Consider the following 15459-nt stretch of genomic DNA (forward strand, 5'->3'; position numbering starts at 1 on the left):
AGTTTTATGGGTTTTTTGATTGAATATCCAGATTCGACGGTTTTCCATATCGAGTGGTCCCTTTCCGATTTTCTCAGAAGAACTGTTGGCAAATCGGGTAGCTGTTTCCGGTGGCGTGATGCTTCTTGCCTGGCACGGAGAGGTGGTCTTGCATTTAAATGATGGCAGGCCGGTGCGACACGGAGTTGTCGGATAGGAACGGCAGGTTTTCCTTCTCGGACCACACCGATGACGGCAAACTTGCGGCAATGGTTGGAGTGAGGGACTCTGGCAGTCACGCTGAAGCCAGCGGGACACCTTTCAAGTCCAGGCCCTTGACGTGCTCTCCAGGCCTAGTTGGTCGGTCAAGGCTAGTTCATCGCCGGGTTTCGCTGACCGCTAAGTTAAAGGAGTTGGGTCACAAGCGTGCCCGTCGGGTTCGAAGACGTGTGACGTCAGCTGGCGCGACAAAATTAGCGGTTCTTTCGGAAGGAGACGGGGTCACGTCGTCCGAGCTTTCGACGGTCTGCTCCAGCGATTGGGAGGAGGCGGCGTCCGTCAGCCAGAATGAGGAGGAGCCACCTGTACTAAGTGCAAGTTGCAGTTCGAGCGAGACCTTGGTGCAGAGAAAGCCGGACTGTGACAACCACGTTCACGGTCCACTCCAGCACCAAGCGGAGACAATGGAGTGCAAGCTGCTTGGTTTTGGCGAGTGTCACTCCCCAGGTTGTTCGTTCGCTGAGCCTGTTGTATTTGAGGAACGAATGCCATTTCATCCTGAAGTAGAGAACAGAGAGGCTGCAACGGTGCAGTGCAGTAGGGAGGTGGCAACCGCGTCCTGTTTTCAGGACATTTGTTCTTGCTGGCCGTACCTTTGTTCAGGGTTCTGTGACTCCTGTGGATACTCAGGACAAACAGAGCGAGGCGAAGTAACACTGGGTAAGCCGTCGGCGCTCGATGTGTTCATGTTTCAAGAAGGGCTACGCTGTTGTGCCGGTTTTGGTGCTTAGGATTTGGCACATCGGCCGCGCTCTGCAGAGGCTGGTGTTCTATTCCGGCGATCTGTGCGCTTCACGCAAAAATGATGTGCTCCGAATTGTTGTGAACTCACCGTGCGGGGCCGTCCCGGGACCAGGGAAGACGGGCGGCAGCCGTGTCACAGGCCGTGCTTGGTCGTATTGTGTAATACGACAAGCAGAGGCAACTGAAGGTAGTGTGGGAAGTGGGCTTGTCGCTAACCAAGTGCAGCGGGCGGTCTCATGGAAGGGTGTTGATTCCGGTCCTCTGGAGATAACGGGTAGAAAGCGTTGTCCGTCGTGTTTTTTAGTCCAGGTTACCCGTTGCGTTGTCGCGGTCTTCCTTTTCTTCGGGCACCGGAGGCACGAGCGCCCCATTCTTTCATGTGAGGGGAAGAGATGCTGTGAAACTCAGCCGGCTGTAGTAAACGTTGTAAGAAGCGAGGCCGCGGTTTTTCAAGGATCCCTTGCGTTGCTCATGTGGTACACGACGCATACGTATATTCGTTGCCTACAAGGTAAGCTTCATGTGCGTCGTTTTTGCGTTTCTTAAGGGCTATGCTCCAGCTGGAAGTCCATATTCGACGAGCCGGGTAGATAAAGGTAATGTTGGTGGAGTGAGGGGGGGGCGGTGGGAGTAACGAAGGCAGTGTCGGGAGTGTCTGCTCGTTCGTATCTGTATGGTGTTCCTTTAGTGGCCGCTGTCAAGGAAGTCCTTGCTTCACTTGAGGGCCGAGCCGTTGTGAGCTCGCTGATCGTCATACGTTGTTTCTTTAGCAAGCCACGGGAAACCAGAGGTGTGGAAGGATTGGTGGCGCTGTCTTTTTTGAGACCCTGCGCGGATGGATCGCCTTCCACACCAGTGTGTGGCAGTCGCATACTGTGAAGTTGCTGCGAGAATTCCGGTGAAGAAGCAACGTTCGGGGAGTAGGAATCCGAGCGTTTTTTGGTGACTGGTTTCCGTAGTTGGTTCTCTCTCAGCCTGTTACGTGCCTGTTGCTACGCGCTTTTGAAACCTTTCATGATGCCGCCACTTTTCAGGTTGTGGTGCCAGTTGTGAGGTCATTCCAGGCATGCAGCAGGTGCGGCTTCTAAGATTTGGCGGTGTGTGAAGCTAGCCGTCTGCGGCTGATAGGGTGGCAGTTTTTTTTCTCCTTACGTTTCCTTGAATGTAGTAGGGACCAAGGCTCTTTCGAGCACGTGGGTTCCTTCACAAGCGAGTCAAGTGGCTGTCTAGGCGTTTATGTCGTTGCCCACGGTGTCTGGTTCCATGTCCCGTGCGACGGCGAAGTGGGGAGTCAGAATGTTCCGATGCTTACTCCGTGCAGGGTGCAACGTAGAAGCTCTAAATACGTTTTGAGGTACGTTCCCGGGCACGGGAGTCACTCTTTTCGAAAAAAGACTTTTTAACTTTCTCGATATCTGCCCTTCGCAGCAATCACGGCGAGCTGATCAGACTGGCGGAGCGGTCGGGTGATTTAGCAGGTTTTGCAACACGGTCCGCTTATACACACTTAGCACAAGGCGACAGCCAGTGTAAGCACAAAAAGGCCTGTATGAGGACAGAAGCGTATGCCCATTGTCACTAAAGTCATCTCTCGAGAGTACAGAAGCCAGCGCCTCCTGCAGTTATTACACGTCAAAGGGGACTCCTGGATAGAAGGGCGGTCTTCCTCAAGGGCCTTTTCTATACACGAGGGGCAGAGTTTCTTTCGGGCAGAGCGCGTGGGTGTAGGTTGGCGGGGATCACGCCGACGTAGCGAAGGAGAATGCCGAGCAGTGGCTGCAAGCGGGTTTTAAGATGGAGAAGCGTGGTTGGTGAGCAGGTAGGGCTAGATGACAACGACAGGCACGGTGGTGTATTGAAAAGAGCAGAGACGTAGGTTTCAAGAGCAGAGGAACCTGCCTACGGCCCGTCGTGGCGAAATTCAAAAAAGAGGACCGGGGCGGTCGACGAATTCGAGATAACATGTGGGCGGGGAAGTGCTCTGTAGAGCACCTCAGAGGCTAGCTGGAGGAAGTGCTTACCTGGGTGTCTCATCGGCACGTCGGTTGCAAGGGACACTCACACGGCTGGCACGGATAGTTGGCCATTTGTTTGATGGCTCTGAGAACCGCGCTAGGCGTGAACGGTGCCACGGTCTCGGGAAGGTTCGAGGTAACAGCTGTGCATTAAGAAGTCTTCGCAGCTTAAGTTGGATGTGACGCAGACGAGAAAGCGGTGATGTGCTGGGCGTCCTATTTTGCTAAGTAAAGGGGAAACCCTCTCTCTCAAAGATAGATCGAAGGGTAGCGCACGCGGCTGAGTCACAACAGCGCACGTAGGGGCACCACGGTGTCACGGTGAAGCAGGCGACGGCCTTCGACGAGGGGAGCACAGCGGTACAACCGCGGCAGACTGCGGTAGCTTGCATCCGGGCCTTATTCTGGTGAAGCTGAATTCTCAGTTACTTACCTGGGGCCGACTGCGGCCCGTGTGTCCTCTGTTCTCCCTCAGCCGGGACCTGGTTCAGATGGCAGCTGTGTCGCAGGCTTCAGCGCAAGCACGTCGAGCCGAGTAGACCTCTTTCGTTTGTCTGTGGCTACGACTATCACTGGGGGATGACATGGGAACAGTAGCGGCCGCTCGGAAATCTCAGTTTGAAGTTAGGAGGTGCGCTTCTTTTTCCAACTGACCGTGTTACCTTGCCAGCGCAGCGGAGTCGTGAAGCACTAGCTACTCGAGTCGCGTGAGCTCCGCTTTTGAACTAGAAGTGGACCGCGTCAGTTTACCACGGTGAGAGATCGACGGCCTTCCCTTGACTCCGCAGCAACGGGAGTCGCAATTCTTTTTGCATGCCTCGTTGGCATTCGTGGATGGGTAAAGCGAAAGTCGTGGGTTCTGAAGCAGTACCGTGTCTACGCTACGGGTGAGCATCAGGGATGTTCAACCTATTCAGCGAGCCGAGTAAGAACTCGGCTCGGTCACACCCATCAAGAAAGTTCGTAGATCATCATTGATAATCGTGGGCCTATTTCGAGAATTGTGACCTTCAAGTCCCCGAGTTTTCGTGTACCGCGTCTGCGGAAGCTTAAGCATATGCCGGCGATACGGACGAAGCAGGGGTGCGAAGTGTCAGAAGGACTCTAAAAAAAGGAGTTTGAGAAGTAGTGTGTCTGGCGGACAGCTTGCCGTAAACGGTCCGACAGCAGCTGTCGCTCTGCACCGTGTGTGCTATTTCTCGGCAAACATCGAGGGGCCGCGATTGTACACGCTCAACGGGGCCTCTTGTTGTCGGCTTACTTTCTGAAAGCCTGCTTGCCACGGGCTAGCTACGGCTTCCAGTCTTGTTCGGAGCAGCTCCTGCGTGGTCGGGTGGCCCACTTTCTGGCTCTCGACTCCTCCCATAATTCTTCGTCGGTGTTAGCAATTCTCTGTCGGCGAATTAGAGTTGCATCTTAGCTTTTAACGGGACAGCGACCGAGGTGACATCGGCCCGATGATTCAACTTGTCTTTCACCTCTTTTGTTGATCTTTGGTGCGACTGTCCGTGCTTCTTGCGTCGAGTAGACGAGCGTGGACGTAGGAAGAGCCAGCTACTCCGGTGTCCCCAGCTGTCGCGGCCAGCCATCGACCGTCCGGTGCGTACATCGTTAGTTCTACAGCTCGATGCGCCCAGCTCGCTAGTCTGTTAGTTTCTATGTGAGCTCGTGTACAAGGGTTCGTCATAGGGCTTTTTGTTCTATTTAGTCGTTTTTTTGTTTTTTGTAAGCTTTGAGGGCAGCTAACAGCTGTAGGTGAATCCGACCTAGTTATTTCGTTGCTCGTGTCGGGGGCGTGCTTGACAGGTATCACTTAGAAAAAGGCCATCTGAGCTAGGGCAGAATAAGTTGCTCTTCGTGCTTGTTTTACAGATCTGTCGTGATAATGCTTTCTTTTCTGGGAGCCCTGGGTAGTTGAAGCGAAAACTTCAGTTGCGGAGTGCAGTAGTGCCAGCGTGCCTGTTTCTGTCGAGAACAGTCACGGTCCTTGACTTGCTTCGGGCTATTATGTCGGGCTGTTCGGCACGGATAAGCGAAGTCAGCCCGCTCTGATTTTCCTTGCCTGCAGTTTGCATAGGGCGTCTTGGATGAAGTAACGGGTGCCCCCGTCGTAATTCTCGCGCGCCGGGTCGATGCAAGCTAGCTCACACTTTTCGTGTAACACATGTTGCTCTGGTTCATAAACGTCCCGCGCCTTCAACTACAGCGGCTTGTTCCAACTTTTGGAACGCCAGGGGCTCTGCCGTGTGCGTCACGCCCCCTCGAAGACTCTCCGTCGTTTTGCAGGTGAGAGCCCGGCCACGCATCCCCACTCCCATTTCCTCGTCCGCACACAGGAAGGCGCATATATACGGGCAGGAGATTGCTTTTCCGTCCTGGACAGCCCTCTTGAGGGTTTATGTTTGGTATCAGTTGCGTGAAGCGGTGCTGACAAGCGAAATCTTTCAACTGACTTGTGATCCCCGTTTTCTCAGAAGCCACGCCTGCCCGCTTCCTCAGCTCTTCGGTGAGTAGGCTCGCCGTTGGTAAGCCTGTTGCTGTTCGCTCTCCGCCACCACTGCAGGGGAGCAGGCACGCGGGTATGTGGTGACTTTTTCCTGTTTACAGAGTTGTGGCGCTGCGCGGGAACTAATCAATCTTCCTGCATCTGACGTTTCGGCTTCGCCAGCATGAAGCAGCAAGCATCGAGTCCCGAGGGCGCCCTTTTCATTCCATCTGCGACAAGATGTAACGTCGTTCCGGCGGGGGCGCAGCGAGCGCACGTACTCTCTCAAGCGAAGAGTACCTTCGTACAAGCAGGGGTATTCGGAGATCGAGGTTCCAAGCAGATGGTGGCTCAGCGCCTTACGCAGACAGCTCACCTCTGTGATGTTAGCTCCGTGGCGGGGGGACGACTCGCAAGCACTTACAGCTGTAGCATCGTTGATCAGCAGCATGCCTCCACAGCAGAAGTGTCGTCGGTATCTACGACAGCGTCCAGCACATCGCTCCGGACTCTGATGGATGCGCCGAAGACTTTGTCTAGCAGCACACAATCATCCCAAAGTCGGCAAGAAAAACCTCTTCAACAACCCCAACAGCTGGCCAGGGGTTTCGTCGTGCCTCCTTCCACTCCCTCTCAGAAAGGGGCGGTTGCGCTGCAGGCGTCCCCACAGGTCGCGTCGCCTGCATCAGTGGCGACAGTAAGGCAAGTGGATCAAGGCACCTGCGAAAGTGTTGACAGCCGTTTTTCCATTCCTCAGCCGAAGAGCCCGAAGGCGGTGAAGGTACACTCTAATGCTGACGAGGGGTCAACTGGGGGGGACGCACAACAGATGCCGCGGCGGATGCCTATCCCAGGAGTGCCGATTCCACCCGAGAACACGCTGATCATCCTAGACTACGATGATACCCTGCTACCAACTAACTGGGCGGCTGTACAAAACCGCGTCGCACTCAACGACCCCGTGCCGCCGGAGCTGCTCGCTCCTCTCGCAGAACTGAGTGACATAGCAATCCAAACAATAGACGCCTGCTTACGGGCAGCAATGGTCGTAATCGTGACGAACGCGAGTGTGGAGTGGGTGAGCCGGTCTGGTGAGAAGTTTATTCCAGACATTCTCCGGCACGTGCAGAGCCAGGGCATCGAAATTATATCTGCGCGAGACCGGCTACAGAGCACTGGCCTGCCTCAACGGCGGTGGAAGACCAGAGTTTTCGAGGAGATCATCAACGATGTTTTCGGAGACCGCCTCCGCGATGGAACCGAGTGCAGCGTGATCTCTATAGGCGACGGAGATGGCGAGCGAGAGGCATGTTTAGAAATGTGCCGCACTCTAGGCGTGAGTGAGTGGTTTTTCAAATCTCTCAAACTGCTCGCTCAGCCGACCTGTAGCCAACTGATCTCTGAACACATGCTTATCCAACAGGCATTCACCGATATCATGAAAGTTCGTCAGTCGCTCGACATGGCCATTTTGGACTACAAGAACAACAGCGGAGAACAGGCCACCCCCCCTGGTCAGCAACAGTCGAGCGCTCTCTCGTCGCCGTGCACAAATGGGTCTCCTGCGGCCCGGCCGCTCCCGCTGACTCCACCCTCGGTTGCCGCTGGCATGTTAGCGACACCAAACGTCGGTGGGGCTGCCGGCGCTACCACCCTCGGTTCCCTTCACCGAGCTCCGTCTGTATGTACCAGCGCGGGCCGGCCTTCGTCTGGAACTACTGTGGTGACACCCCCAGGAAGCCGGCTAGGAGGAGAGACTACAGATGTGGAGGCGACTTGGAATCGCGGATCTTCAGCAACACTGTGTCAAAAGCACACAGTTTTAAAGGCAGCTGAACCTCTTCCCAACACCGACGCGTTTGTAGATCTTATTAGCGACCAGCTGAAGTCGCAGCACGAGCCGACTATGGGTGCCGCAGTTTCGATGACACTGCCGCGGAGCAACACGTTCACGTCTGGCGGCAGCACGCTGGCAGAAAAAGTGAAGTTATTACGCCGGTGAGATTCAGAGGGGTGCCTGCACATTGGGTTTTGTCTTAGAGAAACAGCGTAGTTGCGTGGCAGGCGAGCAACAGGGTCAGGATACTACCCCGGGAAGCTGGCAAGGTTTTTTCGTGTCAAGTGCAAGATTGTTGTGTGGCGTCGCTCGCCGTTGCGGAGGGCGGTGTAAGAAATTTGAGTCGGGCGAGTCTAGTGTATTTTTGGGACTGGGACAGCAGCATAAGCAAGGAGCGCCCAGCCAGCCAGTAAGCGGGTGACGCGAAGCGGCTGGCCGGTGTGAAGACGCAAGCTCATGTCGTGCTCATCAAAATATAGGCAGGTTCTGCTTACCGACAGACGCCTGACTTCTTTGGAAGCAGCAGTTTCGTGGGGCGCGGATAGTTCCGGTTATTCAATGCAGCTCCGTGGAGGCCACTTTGTACTACGGAAACTAAGATGGTTAAGCTCTCGGTGACACAGTACGGTACTTTTTTTTCGGAGCTGCACTGTCGTACTCCTTGAGTAAGACTGTGACTTGTGGGTTTCACGGCTGCACGGACCATTGCACAGGTCCTCGTCTTCAATTCCTGATTGTTCAGGTAGGTTGTACGGACGGATCCGCAGTTTGTTCAACAGCGGAGAGGCCGACGTTTCGAAATGCAGCACCGTCATCGTTTTTTAAGGCAATCCCACGTGTCATCCATCCTTAGTTTTTTCATTCTGTCGTGGCAACTTTTTTCCCTTCGTTTTTTATGGTCGTTAGAGGGTGAAAGCCTCTATATGCGAACTGTTCGTGGCCGCTTTGACACAGCCGTTTGGCAGGACCCAGAGCTAAACAACCAAGCAGCCTGCTTGGAGAACGGCGACCTCGATGCACTTTCTAAATACCATCCCCCGGTCTTGGGTTTTGCCTACGGACCGTTCGGAGATCTTCTAAGAGCCTTGGTAACGAGGTGCCATCCTTTGTCCGCCATGGACAAGAAGCACCAGGGAGGGAGGTACGGACCGTGAGACTTCCATCATATTGAGGGTTACCGACCACACCATCTCGCAGCGCGCCATGTCCTGAGCTCACCGGCGTGAATCAAAACACCGTCTTTCTACGGCAAGGTGCCGTAGTCCTGCAATCGTAACGAGTAAAGCATAGGGCCTGCACCCGCATGGGTCTGACCGGTCTGAGTCCGCCTCTTTATAGAAAGTAATTTGAGACAAGTCACGCCTTAACGCGGTTACTCTGTTCATCGGTTGACCGGAGCCTAGCGGGGAGCTATAGAGTACACACCAGTCTCGTTATCGCGTCGTGCCGTACTCGATGGCAGTCAAGACAACTTGCGCCACCTGTGTGGCCATTGCCACGTAGGGGCGGAAGTCAAGGCAACAGTTAGTGCTGCAGGGTAACGCTGTAACTTTCTTCAGGAAGAGCTGTGGAGCCAACAGCTCTACAACAGAATGTGAGGGCACCTGATAACTAGAACTCGTCAAGTGGAAAATATGGGCACTGAGGGAGAAACGTTCGGTCTGTCGTCGGATTCGTCGGCGCTACTGGCAATGAACAGCTCGTCCCGAGACGTCGTCACCTTTGATACAAAAGAATGTTTAGTAGCCCCGCCGATTACGCCTCAACCTCCTAGGACCATGTGGTCGAAGTTGCGGTGAAGGCGGGGGGGGAACCTAAACCCGTACTGAAGACCGGTGAAGCTCCCCTCCCCGAATAATCCAGGTATCGAGGCGGCCAGTTTTCTCTCTTCGTGCCCGAGAGTACGAGCCAATAGCATCCTCCTGTCAAAAGACAGACGAAGAGGCCTGCCAAGCGGAATCCTGACGGCCATGACTAGTCGCGCCGGAAACTGAGCATGTATGTGTATGCCTTTGTGTAAGAAAAAAAGCGGAGTGCTGGAGCTAGACGGGGCTTGTTTCAGACAGGCTCCTCAGCACCCTTCATACAGAGGCGCTGAGTGTCATGAGACAACGGCTTGCGCATATCAAGTGCATCTTCATCCCCACAATAGTACCCTACTTCCCTTTTCCACACGCGATACCCTAGCTTTCTGTAGAACTTCACAGCTACCTCATTGGACACACGCACGTACAAATCCACGTAATAGCACTTGAATTTCTCCTCTGAGACCGACTCCAAGTAGGACATGAGTTGCTGTGCCAAGCCGCACTTGCGGAATTCCGGGGCCACCGAGAGAGCAGTGACATGCCCGTGCCAGTCCATTCCAGCGCCTTCGACCTTCCCTGAACCCACACCCGCAACCCACATCACACGCTCCGCTCGTCGCGAGGAATTCCTTGGGTACCGCGTACTAACTTCTCCTCCTCTCTACTTGACCGTGAGCTGTCAGGGGACAGCAATGTCTCATCCACTTGGCAGCGAAAAGTTGTCAGACTAAACGACATGAAATGACCACCGCAAAGCAAGCTGTGGAGCTAAGAAACACGCCTGTCTCCTAGGGGTTGCACTACAACGACCATAAATACATCTGAGTAACACAGAAATCATGGACACACGCAGGTACCTCTGTTCGGGAGATGCGTTTTACAAGTGATCTGCATACGGAAGCAGAAAGTTACTTGACTTACCTATGATATATCCTGCCAGCGTTCCATCCGCGGCATCTGCGACAACGCAGAGCTCAGGCCAATTGGTGAGATAACGCAAGTAAAAGCTCTGTACAAAAGTCTCAGTGAAGCTGTCCAGGTTGACGGAATTAAACTTGTAGAGGTCGGTGGCAGTCATAGGCCGAAGAGAAGTCATCTCGTCGAGCTAGTAGGCGGATCGAGTGTGGCGGTGTCTGCTTTTCTTGGACCCTCAGCCTTGGAGAAACGACTACGCCCGACGTGGCTTGCCACTGTGGAGAAAGATCCAGAAGTGGCAATGCTTGAGCAAAGCTAGTCGAGGAAGGATTGCGCACCGCGGACTGTTGGACAGTGCAGCGTGCGTGAATTTCATGAAGCTGTAAGGAAGCTGGTGACTCCGTAGAACAAATGCCCAGGAAAGTGTACCAGAAGAGAATTCACACGACGGCCTCGTGTTCGCCCTGCTCCGGGCCAGATAAGCAGCTTTTCAGCCTTGGCTTAAGAGCAACAAGGAGGGTGAGAAGACCGCTCGAAGACGGAAGACGAAGGGGAACAAAATATGACACTGAGGTACGGACCAAATAAAGTGTCAGCGGAAGTCCCACTATTTCGGACGTTTCGTCCTGAAAGAGCTTTCTGCTTAAGACAAAGGATGTGACAACAGCCTGGGAAAGTCAACAACTACGGGAAACAAAGGAGAAGTTATCCATGAAAGACTGATAAACTAGAAGCAGTGTGTAGCCCCAGTAGGACTGTTGGGAGTGAGACTAGAAACAGCTCGTCTTTTCGTCAACTCACGGACTACGACACGCTTCAGATACAAGACTGTTGAAGTTTCGGAACAGATGGTGCCTCGATTCCCAAGTAGGGGGAAAACGAAGTAACGCCCAACATACAACTTAGAGCCGGAAGACTGCCCGACCGGGAGCTGTCTCCTTTTTTTCGGTTCTCTCCGAAAAGACATCTAGGGAAGAGTGAAGCTGATTTTACGCCGGAAAAACACGTTCGTAAAGCAAAACAGGTTCGGGCAGCGCGAGACCATGCGGTCTCAGATGCACCGGGATTTCCCGTGACCAGGGGAGCAGTCGCATGTGCATGCTGCTTAGCCTGACTTACCAGTCACCGCTCAGTTTCGCCCAGAAAAGTGTTTATACCACTTGTTTCGCCAGCGTTCAAAAAGCCAGCCGGGAACGCCGCTCACCACGGAGGAGTCTGCCAAAGTGCAGGTTTCCTTTCTCATTGCTTGTCCGATTGACATATTTGATCATGGGTTCTACATAATGACAGCACTCACCAGATCTGGGTGGGGTTGGTCGCTGGGGAGAAACGCTTCTCGTGAGGCGCTGCGCGTGTCTTGATTCCGGGGAGTCTTGCGCAGAATTCCCCCGTCACAGGCGAGCCTGTGCCCTGTTCTCTGCTCCACATACACTCCGGGAGTTCTGCCGTGGCGGCTGCAAGCTTTTCTCGAGAAAGCGCACGGCCTGACACTGTTGAGGGCAACGGCTGTTCGCCATGCTTTTTGAGCGGGGGGTGAGCATCTCTATCGAGAGGAAGGAAAGGACGAACAAGGAGCTCTTTTGTTTTAGCAGTCGCGTGAACTTTCTTAGCTGTTTGTATGGACCGCCATGCTATTCGAAGGGACACTGTGCGATGCATACTCTCTCCCTGCAACGCTCACGCGTGCGGGGGCCGGCTCTGCTAAAGTCGGGGGATCCCTTTCTTTCTGTTGATATTGTAGACTGGTTAAACACTTCCTTGGTGATCTCTGACACAGTAAAGGGCCGACTTCTTCGTTGTCTTGCGTGGGTGGTATCTCCTTCTCCGGTATTCCCCTCCCTCTTTCTCTCGCCCGGCGGCTTTCTCCCTCCACTTGCTCGCTACTCAATTTGTTTCCGGCGAGGCGACAACCGACCTCTTACTTTTTTGAATAAGATACAGGTCCGCTGTCTTTCCGCCACACGCCACTGTGCAGTTGGCAGCTGAGTCGTATGGCGACCTCGAGTCCGGCCGCCTTTTTCCTCCCTCCCGAGTCATAAGCATTCAAATGGAATCCTATCCGTCATCCATGTCCCGGAGGAGCCGGTCGGATTCACCCTCTTCATCCTTAAGTCCCCGTCGACGAGTGTCTGGCGACGTCGAGGAGGGAGTTCGCGTAGAGAAAGAGTCGCGGGGGGGAAGGAGTCCTCGGGACGGCCACATGCAAAGCCGGAGCCGCGAGGGCTCACTTGATAGGCAGGACGAGGGGGAGGGGGACAGGGACAATACAGCCAGCCGATGTGAGGAACTTCAGTTAATCCCACATAAACCACCTCCTCAGGGTTCAATATCGTTGTGTACTCAGACGCTCCCTGTGTGCAGAAAACAGTTCTGCCGTGTTGTTTGTTCCTGTGACCGCTAGTTAGCAAATATGCTGCGATAAGAATGGCTGTATCGTATAAATTTGACTGCAGTGCGTAATATAAGAAAGGAGCCCTTTGCCAGTGTCCTGACTTCCTCAGACCAAGCGGGAAGGTCAGCTTTCTGCTCGCGGACCGACAAAACACAGTGGTGACTACGCCGGTATGCTATACTTCCCTCCAACTCGTAGATCGCTCCCCTAGCATCCTGATGTGTGCTTTCTTGACAGGGTCTTTTGGCGACGAAGACGGGAAAGAAGGGGATGAGGAAGACGTGGCCGGTCTTAAGGAAAAGTACACATCCAGCCTCTCTCTCAATGCTACCGGGACAACCAGAGCCGCCCATCGTCGGCAGCCTCCCATGACCGTGGAGACGTTCTACACCCCGCAAACTGAGGAAGACGACGGAGGGAGAGCAGAAAAAAGAAATGGATTCTTGGACATCTATTGTAAGCTGAACTACTTGAGAACGCACGAAAGGAAATTCGGGACCCTTAACCACGCCGACCGCCGACAGGAAATTGAGGAGTTAGAGAAAGATGTAAAAGAACTGAAGAAACGTCTTCTGACTGAGAAGAAGACTCGGGGAGAAGCTCCTCAGCAGGGCTGGGGGGCGAAGAGCACGAAGGCTACAGAGATGCAACTAGCTTTAAAAACGAAAAGACTAGCAAGTATGAAGGCGAAGAGATGCAGAGATCTTCGAGATGATCTCAACCTGCTTCTAAGGACACTCGGAGACGAACTTGGTGCCATCTACCCTTACAATGAGAGCTTAGAACGTATGAGTCAACGCTTAGATCAGTTCTCGTGGAAAGCTCCGACCTGGATTGCTTATCGGCCTCTACTTCTACAAACGCATAAGAACGGATTCTATGATAAGTGGGTAGCGTCCGGGTGTCCTCAACCTCCTCATAGCCTTCACATGAAGCAGGCGAGTCGAGAGCAAAGAGGAGGAGACACACAGGAGCAAAGACAACCCCAGGAAGAAGATACGATGGCAGAGGGGGGGCCTGAGGAGCCGGGGCTGGAAGGAACCAGCGCGGGTAGCCGCCGGCGTCCTGGCGAGGGCTTCGAGCAATGCCCCTCCTCGTCAGCAGGAGAATTTGAACCCTTTCTAGGTGTGTGTTTTGACAGGCCGGCGGATTATACTACTGGTCTTCGGGGGACCGAACATGCGCTAAATCTATAAACACATCCCGAAACCGAGCATACGCATGTATAACGGAAAGCGTGATTTCCAGTGACTTCTTACATGCCGGATTTGAGAGAGGGTGTTTGCTACAACAAGAGGGCACCAAAAGACAGAGTGTATCAGCACCGCGTAGCAGAGGGGTGCCACACACAACCGCCTTTGGGGGCTGCAACGTCGCCTGGCTGAGGGAAATATGTTCTTGTTCTTGAGGGCCGGTGGTCTCCAAGGCTGCCGCGCATGCGGCGTTCTGAGCTTCGAGTGTTTGTTTTGTCTCCATGTCTAAGGTTGCTTTTCTGCTCTCTATTTGCTAGCCACAAAACAGACGTAGGGGTGGCATGTACGGGTGCTTGAAACTTGGAGTCCGCGCACCCTTTCGTATGTTCCGTCCCTTTCACTCTAGCTTGGAGCTGTCCGCCTGTTTCTGTTGGTACCTGCTCTGTAATGTTCACTTGAATAGTGGAATCATTCTCTAGTTGGGGTGCCTTTGTTTGCCTGGCCAAATTTTGTCGTTCAGAAGAAGAGTCTCTTCCGGGGGACTGGCAATATCCTCCTGAAGAAGGAAACAGCTGGTCAGCAGAGGGGGCGGCTCTTCGTGTTGAAGAAAAGGCGGCGACTGCTTCGGTGAGTGTCCCTTTCTCCTTGCACTTGCCAATGTGAATGCTTTCGAGTAACGGGTTCGTTCGGATCGGACAGTAGTTAGGTCTCTTTACCTGTCCATGCGAATATTGCTGGCCTTCTGTTTGCGCAGAGAAAGGAGTCGGCGGAAACTTCCCCCGGCGAGGGTTTATCTGAAGAGGTGCTTCGCATCATGGAAGCGAAGAAACGAGCCGCCATGGCCAAGAGAGAAGCCCGTCTGGAGAAGCAACGACAGGCGGCAGCCGCAGGGAGGCAGTGTGACTGACTTCGTAATGGGGTACCAGCTTGGTCTGTTTTTGTTAGGAATGTTGAGTGGGCATCATGAATCACTGGTATTCACATACGATGAAGCGCCCAAAACACCGCTGGAAAGTGTCAAGGTTTTGGAAGAACGCAAGCGACAGGTGGGCCCTGTTCAGCACTGTGGGGGGTAGTTTTGATGGGCAGTCCACATTCTTTCGCTGTTGCAGTGCCCTGATTACGGTAAAGCACGCAGGCCTTCCTTTCCACACGGGAGGTCGACAAACGCGCGCTCACACCACTGCAAGCACGGCGCGGGAGACGTTGTTTGGGTTCGATACCAATGAACACGGTAGAAGAGAGTTATAGCTAGGTTTGCGTTTCACATGAGTCTCTCGAGAAAGACGGTTGTACTTGTCTGTACTCGTTGGCTTGTGAAAGGGGGCTTGTACCTATAAGTCAGCTTATGGGGAGAAGGGCGTTAAGGCTTTGCGTGTCTTTTTGTCTGAAAACATGTTTGCGTTGTTGCCGCGCTTGTTGCGATTCTTGCGGGATCTAGCGTGCCGGTACGGCTCGAGAGCATTCTCCCTGTTCTCGTTTCTCATTCACAGATGATTTCCGCACAGCTCACATGTTGAGAAAAAATACTTCTTACGTGGTGCAAGCATCTTGCTTCTCTTGCCGCAAGTCTAATGAGTCATTAGCAAAAAAGTGAAGAGGCAAAACTTAGGTGTGTTAGTCTTCGGACAGCATCCACCGGGGCACGAACACTCGTCGCCAAGTCCAACGCCTGTGTTCTTGCGGTGCCTGCCAGCAACAAGCAAACATGCTGCCCTGCAATTTCGTTGAGTGGGTGGACACCTTTCTCTGAAGACGATTGATGGCGGGTCTAGTAAGCAATCAAAAGCCCAGGCCTGTTGACCGGACGGT

At 53.7% G+C, this 15459-nt stretch overlaps 4 protein-coding genes across 4 annotated transcripts; 3 read left to right on the top strand and 1 right to left on the bottom strand.

The window, feature by feature from the left end:
• Positions 1 to 7: 7 nt before the first annotated feature.
• Positions 8 to 2294, top strand: CSUI_000962 (uncharacterized protein). Its single transcript, XM_068061168.1, has one exon. The coding sequence runs from the start codon at positions 159 to 161 to the stop codon at positions 987 to 989; it is 831 nt and encodes a 276-aa protein (XP_067926853.1). The 5' UTR covers positions 8 to 158; the 3' UTR covers positions 990 to 2294.
• A 1828-nt stretch (positions 2295 to 4122) lies between these two features.
• CSUI_000963 (uncharacterized protein) lies at positions 4123 to 8410 on the top strand. Its single transcript, XM_068061169.1, has 3 exons — positions 4123 to 4616; positions 5086 to 5303; positions 5625 to 8410. Exon 3 carries the CDS (start codon positions 5687 to 5689, stop codon positions 7502 to 7504), a length of 1818 nt encoding a protein of 605 aa, XP_067926854.1. The 5' UTR covers positions 4123 to 4616; positions 5086 to 5303; positions 5625 to 5686; the 3' UTR covers positions 7505 to 8410.
• A 987-nt stretch (positions 8411 to 9397) lies between these two features.
• On the bottom strand, positions 9398 to 10243 carry CSUI_000964 (n-acetyltransferase family protein; the record flags this gene model as incomplete). Its single annotated transcript, XM_068061170.1, has 2 exons — positions 9398 to 9723; positions 10069 to 10243. 2 exons carry the CDS (start codon positions 10241 to 10243, stop codon positions 9398 to 9400), a joined length of 501 nt encoding a protein of 166 aa, XP_067926855.1.
• Positions 10244 to 11211: 968 nt separating this feature from the next.
• CSUI_000965 (uncharacterized protein) lies at positions 11212 to 15221 on the top strand. Its single transcript, XM_068061171.1, has 4 exons — positions 11212 to 12341; positions 12692 to 13579; positions 14168 to 14274; positions 14402 to 15221. Exons 1-4 carry the CDS (start codon positions 12110 to 12112, stop codon positions 14552 to 14554), a joined length of 1380 nt encoding a protein of 459 aa, XP_067926856.1. The 5' UTR covers positions 11212 to 12109; the 3' UTR covers positions 14555 to 15221.
• Positions 15222 to 15459: the final 238 nt, after the last annotated feature.

Source organism: Cystoisospora suis, assembly GCF_002600585.1.
Source record: "Cystoisospora suis strain Wien I chromosome Unknown contig_378, whole genome shotgun sequence".
NCBI lineage: Eukaryota > Apicomplexa > Conoidasida > Eucoccidiorida > Sarcocystidae > Cystoisospora > Cystoisospora suis.